Below are 13,034 nucleotides of genomic sequence, written 5' to 3'. Positions count from 1 at the left end.
TGAAAGCAGGAACTCAAACAGATACTTGTATACCAATATTCACTGCATTATTCACAATAGCCAAAGGTTAAAACAAGTGTCCATCAACAGATAAATGGATAAACAAAATGTGTTACAAAGATACAATGGACTATTTATACACCATAAAAAGTAACGAAGTTCTGACTAATGCTCAACATGGATGAACCCTGAAGACACTATGCTGAGTGAAATAAGCCAGACCCAGGACAAATATTTGATTTCACTTATATAAGGTACTTGAGAAGTCAAATTCATAGAGATAGAAGTAGAACAGAGGATATCAGGGCTGGGAGGAGGGCAGTTATAAAATGAGGAGTTATTTAGTTGTGGCTCACCTGGCTCCTTAGTTGCAGCTCTCCTGGCTCCTTAGTTGCAGCTCACCTGGCTCCTTAGTTACGGTATGCGAACTCTTAGTTGTGGCATGCATGTGGGATCTAGTTCCCTGACCAGGGATCGAACCCAGGCGCCCTGCATTGGGAGTGCAGAGTCTTAACCACTGTGACACGTGAGCCACAACTAAGGAGCCCACGAGCCACAACTAAGGAGCCCACCTGCTGCAACTAAGACCTGATGCAACCAAATAAATAAAATAAATAAATACATATTTTTTTAAAAAAAAGAAAAGAAAAGAAAAGAAGGAGTTACTGTTTAATGTACAGAGTTTCTATTTGGTACGATAAAAAGTTCTGGCAACAGACAGTGGTGATGGTTACACAACACCGTGAATATATTTAATACCACTGAATTCTACACTTCAAAATGGTTTAAATGGTAAATTTTATGTTCACCGTCCACATTTCTGTGATAAATTTTACCACAATTCAAAACACCTGAAGGATTACAAATAACAACAAAAGGCAGAAAGTCTTCATTGTGTGACATGCAGTAGCACATTCATTCTACAGCTGGAGACAAATTTCAATGTGCACATTCTCAGAGCAGAGAGACAGCTGTGGGCCTTAAAGATGGACCCCTGCCCTGCCCACCTGAGCCTGGACTTGAAAAGTATCCAAAGACTTTCTAACAGGTTCATTAGCTCCACCTTCTGAGGCCACACTCTCCCCAAAGAATGCTGTATCTTATCCTGTTTCCTACACTGTATCAGGGTCTATACTGGAGACCCTACGCTGGTCAGAGAGGCCCTTCTGAAGCTGTCTAAGCATCTACATCATGGAAGAAAACAGAGTGAACTTCAACTTCAGGGCTTCTCAGAAAATCAGTAAGCCTACAAAAGTACCGACCAACCTTTTCCATTCATATTCATGTCATGGCAATACAGCTACAGAATCAGTGGAATGGGCACATTTACAACTTTTATTAAAATTCCTCCTTTGCCCATCGTCTGACTCCAGGCCTCGGCTGCTTTTCTTCAAGTCCCAGACTTGTGATGCCATGCTTGCTACTGTAATTAATTTTAAAATTCTCTGGAATAAGTGATAAACATGGGGCTATATACGTATCTGGGATGAGATGAACTCCTTATAACATTAGGCTTATCGAAGTTCATGCCACGAGCAGACACAGTGACCTGCATCCTAGCAGGATGGGCTCCTCTCAGACGTCACAGAAGACAGACTAGATTGGTAATGAGAAACTGAACAGCAAGAAACTGCCCTGATCACCAGCCGAGGGGTGGTGGTGGGGGTGAAGTCTGGCTGTTGACATGGCAGGTGTCATGCCTTTACATACAAACTGACAGCACCAAGGAGAAAAAGTTCCTTAACTTAATAAATAAAAAGGGAATTCTTTAAAATTTAAAGACATACGTACCTTTTTGAATTATGGTTTTCTCAGGGTATATGCCCAGCAGTGGGATTGCTGGGTCAGGTGGGAGGGCGAAGCTGAGGTGAAGTGAGAGTAGCATCGACATATGTACACTACCGAATGTAAACAGTTGGCTGGTGGGAAGCAGCAGCACAGCACAGGGAGATCGGCTCCGTGCTTTGTGACCACCTGGAGAGGTGAGATAGGGAGGGTGGGAGGGAGGCTCAAGAGGGAGGGAATATGGGGACACATGTGTGCATGTGGCTGATTCACTTTGTTGTGCAACAGAAACTAACACGGTATTGTGAAGCAATTATACTCCGATAAAGATCTATTAAAAAATATATATGGGGGCTTCCCTGGTGGCGCAGTGGTTGAGAGTCCGCCTGCCGATGCAGGGGACACGGGTTCGTGCCCCAGTCTGGGAAGATCCCACATGCCACGGAGTGGCTGGGCCTGTGAGCCATGGCCGCTGAACCTGCGCGTCCGGAACCTGTGCTCCACAACGGGAGAGGTCCGCGTACCGCAAAAGAATAAAAAAAAAGTACCATTTTATTGATTTGGGTTTTTTTTTAATAAATGTATTTATTTACTTTTGGCTGCACTGGGTCTTTGTTGCTGCGCATGGGCCTCCGTTAGTTGTGGCGAGCAGGGCCACTCCTTGTTGCAGTGTGCAGGCCTCCCATTGCGCTGGCTTGTCTCGTTGCAGAGCATGGGCTCTAGAGTGCAGGCTCAGTAGTTGTGGCGCACGGGCCCAGATGCTCCGCGGCATGTGGGATCTTCCCAGAGCAGGGCTCAAACCCATGTCCCCTGCACTGGCAGGCAGATTCCTAACCACTGCACGACCAGGGAAGTCCCTGATTTTTGTTTCTGATTTTAAAATTCACAAGAGACCTCAGATACTGCCACGTACATGCTTTTATGCATACTTTTTAAACTGAGTTTTCTTTAGAGCTTTAGATGCAAAAAAAGCGAAGAACCCATTTTCCCCTTGACCTTCATAAGAAGAGCAAAAATATTAGAAAGGCTAGCCACTCCTTAAAATTGGCCTTTAGTACTTTTCCTGTGATATACATTCAAAACATGTATTTGACATATGTTTCTTTTTTTTTCATATCTTTATTGGAGTATAATTGCTTTACAATGGTGTGTTAGTTTCTGCTGTATAACCAAGTGAATCACTATACATATACATTTATCACCATTTCTCTTCCCTCTTGTGTCTCCCTCCCACCCTCCTTATCCCACCCCTCTGGCACCGAGCTGATCTCCCTGTGCTATGCGGCCGCTTCCCACTAGCTATCTATTTTACATTTGATAGTGTTTATATGTCAATGCTACTCTCTCACTTCGTCCCAGCTTACCCTTCCCCTTCCCTATGTCCTCAAGTCCATTTTCTACATCTGCATCTTTGTTCCTGTCCTGCCCCTAGCTTCTTCAGAACCATTTTTTTTAGATTCCATATAGATGACATGTTTCTTGCTTAAGGAGTTTTCATAAGAACTCTTGCTATCCTTAGCACTTTAAAATTAGGAGGAAGAAAAACGTATCCTTCTTAATCACATCCATCTACTAATTACCTAAACTATGCAACATTCATGGGTTTGGCCCGGTTTCATTTTTCTCTATAAGCCACTGATCCCATCTTTGGCAGGAAAAAGACCCTGCATTTCTAGAGGCAGCACAACTAATTATACTAGTTTATCTCCTGTTACCTTATCAAACAAATAACCAAAATGAAAATGATACTATGCTAGAAAAGAACAAAAACACAACATTCTCAATTTTATTTGCCAATCAACAGGACCTACAGAGCCACACAGCACAGATGGACCAATTTCTGCCTCCGTGAATTTTAAACTGCCTTTTACAACATTTCTCTGGTTCTGATGAGCCAGGTTCCACAATATGTCGGCTCGTGAAATTCAAGCAACTGTGCCTTCCTGTAAGCGCCTTCATTCAGCCTTAGCCATAAACTGCACATTGCCTACAAAAGAAACATGAAGTTATTCCAAACTGCCACGCAAGCAGAAACAGCATACAAATGTGTATGGGACGCCTGCAAGTGTTTTTGCTCCTACAGGATGCCCAGAGACCACTGGCCTGCAGCGTCATCCTGAGGCACTGCTATGCCTCCAGGAGTGCCAGAGAGGGAACCGCACTCACACGTTGTGGCACCTGTGAGAAATGGAGCACATCCTCCTCTGTTCTCTGCGGTTGAGAAGGACACATGATGAGGGGACCTGGTACACATACGCGTGCACATTGTTTAAAGAACTCCAAGCAGCTGCACGTGCTCTAATCTAGGAGGCCCTCGTCATGATACTGTTATAGAAAAACTGGACTCCTGAGCTTACAGCCAAAGGACCCGGAACAACGTAAGGAGAGATTTTTCCACCAACCACGCGTATTCATTGTAATATATACCTTCCTAACATCAAGTTTATAATATTTCAGAAAACAGTAATTGTAGCACACCAATGATTCTTCTGACTTTCTTTACTCAAAAATAAAAGAGGCACAAAAATATAGAACTAAAATGTCCAGTATCAGCTGAAATAGCAGGTTCACCAAAAGATTTAAAGGTAAACTTGAACTGGGGGGTGGGGAATTAATTATAATTATTAGAGAGCCGAATGAACTGTTTTTCAAGAAAGGTATCTCAGGAAAACGCTGACCAACGGGGTAGGCGGTTATTCAACCTTCCGCTTTTAGGGGGAACCGACAGGTCTCAGGGTCTCCTGGGCAGCAGGAGCCACTGTGAGAGGGCCCTCTTCCGGATGCAGCTGACGTGGGTCTTCACGGAAGAATAGACCCTTTCTCAGGCTCACCTCCGGCAAGATTAACCCACCACCCACAAGCACGTTCACTTCCAGGAGCAAGTCAGGTGGGCACATCTCAGGACACAGCCGTCTCTAGGCATCACATTTGCTATCTGTAACACATGGCACATGGCTGGTGGCTTTAGAAGACAAAGTGGGGACCCAGGGAGAGGATGCCGGCGCTGAGCACCCCTACGCATCACGCTCCAGAGTGCGCAGGTCCTCCAGGAGCTCCTGGGCCACGGCCTGCAGGTGAGGGTTGCGGCTCTTGGCCATGGCCAGGATGCGCTGCAGGGGCAGGGAGCTGCGGATCTCCGAGGCCGTCCTGGAGAAGACTTCTGGCTCCAGCACCACAGACTGGACAAGGCGCAGCACGTGAAGACACACCTCTGTGTCCGGGTCTAGGGGGAAAGAGGTAACACTTCTGGTTAGAACAAAACCTTCTACAGGGACCTTGGGACAGAATCCACCCCTCAGGGGTTCTTGGCCTCTCTGAATGATGGATGTGACAGTTTAGTAAACTATGAGCTGACCCCAAACAGTGTCACTTCCTGATGTAAAAGCTTAGCTCATAAGAGGAGCATGACAATGGCATCCTCTAGTAACATCCCACCTTCAAATATCACAGTCACGTAACTTTAAAATGCTGAACTAAAAATATGAGGGCTTTTCATGTAGTTTTCTGTAATTCTGCCCAGTTATAAGATTGCTTTAAGAGGTATTACTTCCTTTTCACTCCAAGTGCAGCAAAGCCCTGAGAGACCACATACAGATATGGCATCTCTTCAGGCCACTGAGTTCCGCAAAGTCACAGCTGCAACACTCAAAGTGAGTTCCGTTTTCCCGTGTGAATGCTCTCTGGAGTTACAGAACCTGGCAGCCCTGCATATACTGTAGCAACCACTAAAAAGCAGCTGGACTGAAACAACAGCCCAACACAAGTTATAACCTTTAACCACCAGGGATCCAATTCTCCTCACCACGTCTCTCTACTGGGAGCCTTTAACATGCCCCTGATTCTTGATTAGATATTGTCATTGGAACCAGACTCAAAATCAGCACCTCCTTGTTAGCACTACACTTTAAAAACCTTTTCAGAAGTAAGTGGACTGAGAGAGTAGACTGAGCAAACCCTCAGTGGGAACTGCCACAGCACCAAGGCCCCCAGAGCCCTTCCCCACTGAACGAGAGCTACCAGGGCTCAGTGAAGACTGCTGTGTTGGGAAGCGGAAAAAAAACCCTGTCCTACCCTGGGCTCAGACCGTTGAAGTGCTCCTATTCGGGGGAAGGGGAAGGAAACTTGCTCTGGCACAAAAACTGCCAAAGACACAGGCAGAGCGGCTGCCACAGGGAGGAGGACAGGATCACGGGGAAGGCGCCACTCAGAGGCAGGTGGATGGGAGCCGAACCAAAACAACAGAGAGCTCCCCTGCGTCCTCCAGCGGCCCAGCAAAAGCAGTCTACGGCAGCAGCGGGAGGGGCAAGAGGATGGAAGGAGACCCCTCCTGAGGCACAGACCCAAAGGGAAGGCCCGCAGCTGGGGGTGGAGACTGACAAAGGACTGGCAACTCAGTCCTCACCCGCAGCAAAAGGAAGGAGAAGACTGCAAACCAGCGGCACAGAGGTCACCACAGTGACAAAACCCACACCAGCCCAACGCCCACACCGACAGCCCCGCAGAACAGGAGGTGTAAACACCCTCTGTGTACTTCATTCTCTCCTGCAGAGGTTGGTGCACTGTGGCCCAAGGGCCAAATCCAGCCCAGGACCTGTTTCTGCACAGGCTGTGAGCTAAGGTTGGTTCTTACATTTTAAAGAGTTACCTTAAAAGAAAACAAAACAGAAGAATAATATGCAACAGAAACCACACATGACGCTCAAAGCTCAAAGTATTTAATAGCTAGCTCATTACAGAAAAAGTTTGCTGACCTCTGCTCTACTGCCCTCCACACAATGCCCAACACTCAATCAGAAATTACAATGACAAAGCAAGGGAAACAAAACCCCACTGCAGTAATAAAGTAATCAGCAGAGCCAGACTCAGAGATAACCCAGATTTAGAAACAATTAGAAAAGGAATCTGAAATAAATATGATTAATAGATGGGAAAGCACTTTTTTAGGGTTCTTGCAGTATACCTGAAGCAGTACAATATTATTTAAAGATTTTTAATGTTTCAATTGAAAATCTTCAACTAACTGTGATTAATTAATATAATTAATTAATCACAGTTAATTAAATATTGTATTGTAAACCCTAGGGAAAATACTAAAAAGAGTTTTTAAAATGTAAATGATAAGCCAACAGTGCAGATAAAAAAGAATATTAAATAATCCAACAGCGGATAAAAAAGAGGAAAAAAGAAACAACTAGAAATATTTCTGTATTTCTATATACATTAGATGAAAACTGTATAAACACACTGATTAAAAGACAGAGAATGCACAAAACATCAAGACCCAATTATACATTGTCTACAAGACACCCAAGATAAATATAAAGACACAGGTTAAAAATAAAAGAATAAAATCATGCCATGCAAACACTAATTAAAAGAAGTCTGCAGAGCCTATATTATTATCAGACAAGGTGGACTTCAGAACAAAAAATATTACCATGGATAAGGAGGGATTATAATTGTATAATTATAATTATAATTGTATAATTATAAAGAAGTTAATGCATCAAAAAGACATGACAGTCTTAATTAGGTATGTACCTAACAACAGAGTTTCAAGAGAAACAAAGCACAATATGCTAGAAATCCAAGTGCACATAAATTCACAATCAGAGGTTGGAAACTTTAATACTTTTATTTCCATTACTGATTTTAAAAAAGAAAGAAAATCAGTGAAGATACAAAATCCCTGAACAACACTATCAACCAACTTGACCAAACATACATTCAAAAGGATTCAAAGTACGTCCTGTGATCACAAGGAATTAAGTTAGAAATAACAGAAATATATAATAAATAACAGAAAATAACAGAAATACAAAATAAATAACAGAAAAATATGTGAAAAAATCTCCAAATATTTGGAAATAAAACAACATACTTCTAAATAATGTATGGATCAAGAAGGAAGTCATAAGGAAAACTAGGAAATACTTTGAACGAAATGAAAATGAAAACACAGTATCATAATTTATAGATGCAGTTAAATCATCACTTATCAGGGGAAATTATAGCACTGAATGCTCATATTGGAAAAGAACAAAGGTCTCAAATTAGTTACCTTAGCTTTCATCTATTAAAAAAAAAGAAAAAATCAAACCCAAAACATGCCAAAGGAAGGTAATAATAAAGAGCAGAAATCAATACAAATGAGGACAAATAAAAAACAACTGGGGAGAAAACAGTAAACCCAAAAGGTGACCCTGTTAAAAAAAATCTATAAAATTGATACAACTCTAGCCAGGCTACACAAGGAAAGGGGGAAGGAAGAAAGGACAGACACAGATTACAAATTTGGGGAATGAAAGAGGAGAAATCACTATAGAACCTACAGATATTAAAGGAATAATAAGGGAATATTATGAAGAAAGTTGTGCCCATAAATTTTGCAACTTGGATGGAATGGACAAACTGCTTGGAAGACATAAACTACTAAGATTCGTTCAAAAAAAGAATCTCTGGAGCAGGGGACATTAGGCACAATTGAAGATGGAGGTTCTGTCTGGAAAACACATTGGATTAAGCTAAAACATACCCACAAATTCTAAGATGCTCCTTCTTCCCCTTCTCCGTTCCTAGAGTTGGATGAGTCTTCTCTGGGCAATCTGAGCAACCCAAGAGGAAACATCTAAAGATACTGACCTGTGGGTTCCCAGTGAATGGCTGAGAATGGCTGAGCCAGCTCACACTACAGTGAAGTTCACAAGCCCCACTCACATGCTCAGGGCTTCCAATCGGCATTATAAATCCCACCCTTAAACACAAGCGCAGAACGATGCATTACCAGACACCTGAGAAGAAGATAATTATCATTTTCAACAAAAACAAAAGGAGGACAAAAGAAAGACTATGCAATGAGAAGAAAACTTTTTTTTAACTTTATTAATCTCCTCCTCAAGGAGATTTTTTAAAACGTTGTATTATCCATTAAGCAAGAATGGGATGCTAGTTTTTTAATTCAAAAAAAAAAAAAAGGCAGCTGGAAATTAAGTGCACGATAGTAGAGATGAAGACTTCAATAGGCAGTATGGAAAATAAAGTAGAGGAAATCTCTCTAAAGCGGTACGAAAGACAAAGGGATGCAAACACTTCCAAAAAAACTGAGGAGGAGGGAATGCCTCCTAACTGATTTTATGAAGCCTATATTACCCTGATACCAAAACCAGGCAAGGACAACACAAAAAAGAAAACTGCAAGCCAATATTCTCTGATAAACACAGATGCAAAAATCCTCTATAAAATATTAACAAACTAAATACAAAAAATACATTAAAAGGATCATACACCACAATCAAGTGGGATTTATTCCAGGGATGCAAGAATGGTGCAACATCTGCAAATCAATCAATGTGTGACATGACGTTAATAAAATGAAAGGTACAAATCATATGATCATTTCAGTAGATGCAGAAAAAGCACTTGACAAGATTCAACATTAACTTATGATAATAACTCTCAATAAAATGGGTAGAGAAGGAGCATAACTCAACATAACAAAGGCCTATGACAAACCCATAGCTAACATCATACTCATTGGTGAAAAACCGAAAGCTATCCCTCTCTAAGATCAGGAAAAAGACAAGGATGCCCACTCTCACCACTCTTATTCAACATACTATTGGAAGTCCTAGCCAGAGCAATTAGGCAAGTAAAAGAAAATAAAAGGCATCCAGTTTGCAAAGGAAGAAATAAAACTGTCACTGTTTGCAGAAAAATGATTTTACATAGAGAAAACCCTAAAGATTCCACACACACACACACAACAAAACTGTTAGAAATAATAAACAAATATAGTAAAGTTCCAGGGTATAAAATCAATATTAAAAGATCTGTTGGGTGTCTTTACACTAAGAACAAACTATCAGAAAGAAAAATTAAGAAAACAATCCCATCTGCAATTGCAACAAAAAGAATAAAATACCTAGAAATAAATTTAACCAAGGAGATGAAAGACCTGTCCATTGAAAACTATAAGACACTGTTGAAAGAAACTGAAGAAGACACAAAGAAGTGGAAAGATACCCCATGCTCACGTATTGGAATGTTATACATTGTTAAAATGTCCATATTACCTAAAGCAATTCCTATCAAAATTCCAATGACATTTTTCACATTAATAGAACAAACAATCCTAAAACTTATATGGAAACACAAAAGACCCTGAAAAGCTAAAGCAATCCTGAGAAAAAGAAAAAAGCTGGAGGTATCACATTCCCTGATTTCAAATTATGCTACAAAGCTATAGTAATCACAACAGTATGGTTTGGGCAGAAAATCAATGGATAGATAGATCAATGGAACAGAATTGAGAGCCCAGAAATAAACCCACACATAATATGGAAAATTAAGTTACAACAAAGGAGCAAAAAACATAAAATGGAGAAAGGATAGCCTCTTCAATAAGTAGCGTTAGGAAAATTGGACAGCCATATGCAAAAGAATGAAACTAGACCACTATCTCACACAACACACAACAATCAATTCAAAATGGCTTAAAGATTTGAATGTAAGACCTCAAACCACAAAACTCCTAGAAAAAAAAAACACAGTACATTCTTTGACATTGGCCTTAGCAATATCTTTCTGAATATGTCTCCTCAGGCAAAAGGAACAAAAGCTAAAATAAACAAATGGGACTACATCAAACTAAAAACTTATGCATAGCAAAGGAAACCATCAACAAAAAGAAAAGGCAACCAACCAAATGGAGAAGATATTTGCAAAGCATATATCTGATAAGTGGTTAATATCCAACATATATAAAGAACTCATACAACTGAATATAACACACATACTCACACACATAAAAACCTGATTTAAAAATAGGCAGAGGAGCTGAACAGACATTTTTCCAAAGAAGACATACAGATGGCCAATAGGCACATGAAAAGATGTTCAACATCACTAATTATTAGGGTAACGCAAATCAAAACCAAAATGAGATAGCACCTCGTGCCTGTTAGAATGGTTATTATCAAAAAGGCAAGAAGTAAGTGTTGGTGAGGATGTGGAGAAAAGTAACTCTCATGTACTGTTGGTGGGAATATAAACTGGTGCAGCCACTCTGGAAAACAGTATGGAGGTTCTTGAAAACATTAAGGATAGAACTACCAAATGACCCAGCTAGTCCACTCCTGGGTATTTATCCAAAGAATAGGAAAACACTAATTTGAAAAGATACCTGATCTCCTATGTTCATCACAGAATTATTTACATTAGCCAAGATATGGAAACCTAAGTGTCCATTGATGGATGAATGGATAAATAAGATGTGGTGTGTGTGTGTGTGTGTGTGTTTGTGTGTATATATATATATATGTGTGTGTGTATATATAAATACACACACACACAATGGAACACTGCCCAACCACAAAAAAAGATGAAATCTTGCCATTTGAGACAATATAGATGGACCTTTAGGGTATTATGCTAAGTGAAATAAGTCAGACAAAGACAAATACTGTACAATTTCTCTCATATGTGCAATTTTTTAAATGAACAAACCAAGCCAAACAAAAACAAACACATAGATACAGAGGACAGAGTAGTGGTTACCAGAGGGGAAGTGGGTGGGGAAGAGAAAAATGGGTAAAGAGGGTCAACTGTATGGTGACAGATGGAAACTAAACTTTCGGTGGTGGGCATGCTGTAATGTATGCAGAAGTCAAAATATAAATTTGTACACGTGAAACATATAATGTTATAAACCCATAAAAAATAAATAACTAAATCTCTTTTAGAGAAAAAAATTCCTATTGGCATTTTTTCCAGTGTTTGTCATTTTTTTAAAAAATTTAAAGAATTTTTTTAATTGAGGTATAGTTGATTTACAATATTAGTTTCAGGTGTACAACATGGTGATTCAAATTTTTATAGATTGTGCTTCATTTAAAGTTATTATAAAATATTGGCTATATTCCCTGTGATGTAAAATATATCCTTGTAGCTTATTTATTTTATACATAGTAGTTTGTACCTTTTAATCCCTATGCCTATCTTGCCCCTAACCTGCCCCTCTCCCCACTAGCAACCACTATTCTTTTCTATATATCTGTGAGTCTGTTTCTGTTTTGCTATATTCATTCATTCGTTGTATTTTTTAGACTCCACATATAAGTGATAAAACAGTTATTTGTCTTTCTCTGGCTGACTTACTTCACTAAGCATAATGCCCTCCAGGTCCATCCATGTTTTTGCAAATGGCAAAATTTCATTCCATTGTGTGTGTGTGTGTGTGTGTGTACATGTATATACATATACATATATATATGCCACATCTTCGTTATCCATTCATCTGTTGATGGACACTTACGTTGCTTCCATATCTTGGCTACTGTAAATAATGATGATATGAACATTGGGATACATATATCTTTTTGAATTAGTATTTTTGTTCTCTTCAGGTATATACTCAGGAGTGGAATGCCTGGATCATGGGCTGGTTCTATTAGGTTGGCCCAAAAGTTCCTTCGCTTGTTTGAACGAACTTTCTGGCCAACCCAATATCTTTAGCTTTGAGGCACCTCCATACTGTTTTCCATAGTGGCTGCACCAGTTTATATTCCCAGCAAGCATACAAGAATTCGCCTTTCTCCACATCCCCACCCACATCTGTTATTGGTGGTCTTTTTGATGACAGCTGTTCTGACAGGTGAGAGGTGACAGCTCACTGTGGTTTGGTCTGCACTTCTCTGATGATTAGCGATGCTGAGCATCTCTGCATGGGCCTATTGGCCACCTGTATGTCTTCTTTGGAAAAATGTCTATTCAAATCTTCTGCCCATTTTTTAATTGGGTTCTTTGTGTTCTGATATTGAGTTGTATGAGCTGTTTATATATGTTGGATTTAATCCCTTATTAGTCATATCATTTGCAAATATTTTCTCCCATTCAATAGGTTGTCTTTTCATTTTGTCAACAGTTTCCTTTGCTGAGCAAAAGCTTTTAAGTTTAATTAGGTACCATTCGGGGTTTTTGTGCTTTTGTTTCCTTTGCCTTAGGAGACAGATCCAAAAAAATATTACTATTATTTATGTCAAAGAGAGTTCTGCCTATGTTTTCTTCAAGGGGTTTTATGGTTTCCAGGCTTACATTTAGGTTTTTAACCCATTTTGAGTTTATTTTTGTATATGGTATAAGAAAATATTCTAATTTCATTCTTTTACATGTAGCTGTCCAGTTTTCCCAGCACTACTTATTCAAGAGATTGTCTTTTCGCCATTGTATATTCTTGCTTCCTTTGTCATAGA

At 40.1% G+C, this 13,034-nt stretch overlaps 1 protein-coding gene across 3 annotated transcripts in view; it reads right to left on the bottom strand.

Annotated features, from left to right (window-relative positions):
- Positions 1 to 3,539: 3,539 nt before the first annotated feature.
- Positions 3,540 to 13,034, bottom strand: part of HSF2BP (heat shock transcription factor 2 binding protein) — an 83,077-nt gene continuing 73,582 nt past the window's right edge. For all 3 annotated transcript variants that reach the window (XM_029215230.1, XM_029215231.1, XM_029215232.1), the window contains one exon: positions 3,540 to 5,008. In XM_029215230.1, coding sequence (XP_029071063.1) covers positions 4,800 to 5,008 — 209 coding nt within the window. In that variant the 3' untranslated portion in view covers positions 3,540 to 4,799. The remainder of the gene's footprint in view (positions 5,009 to 13,034) is intronic.

The sequence above is a fragment of the Monodon monoceros genome, unplaced genomic scaffold, assembly GCF_005190385.1.
Source record: "Monodon monoceros isolate NGI ecotype Baffin Bay Population unplaced genomic scaffold, NGI_Narwhal_1 Super_Scaffold_11, whole genome shotgun sequence".
In the NCBI taxonomy this organism is placed as follows: Eukaryota; Metazoa; Chordata; class Mammalia; order Artiodactyla; family Monodontidae; genus Monodon; species Monodon monoceros.
This window is presented reverse-complemented; position numbering and strand designations above follow the sequence as displayed.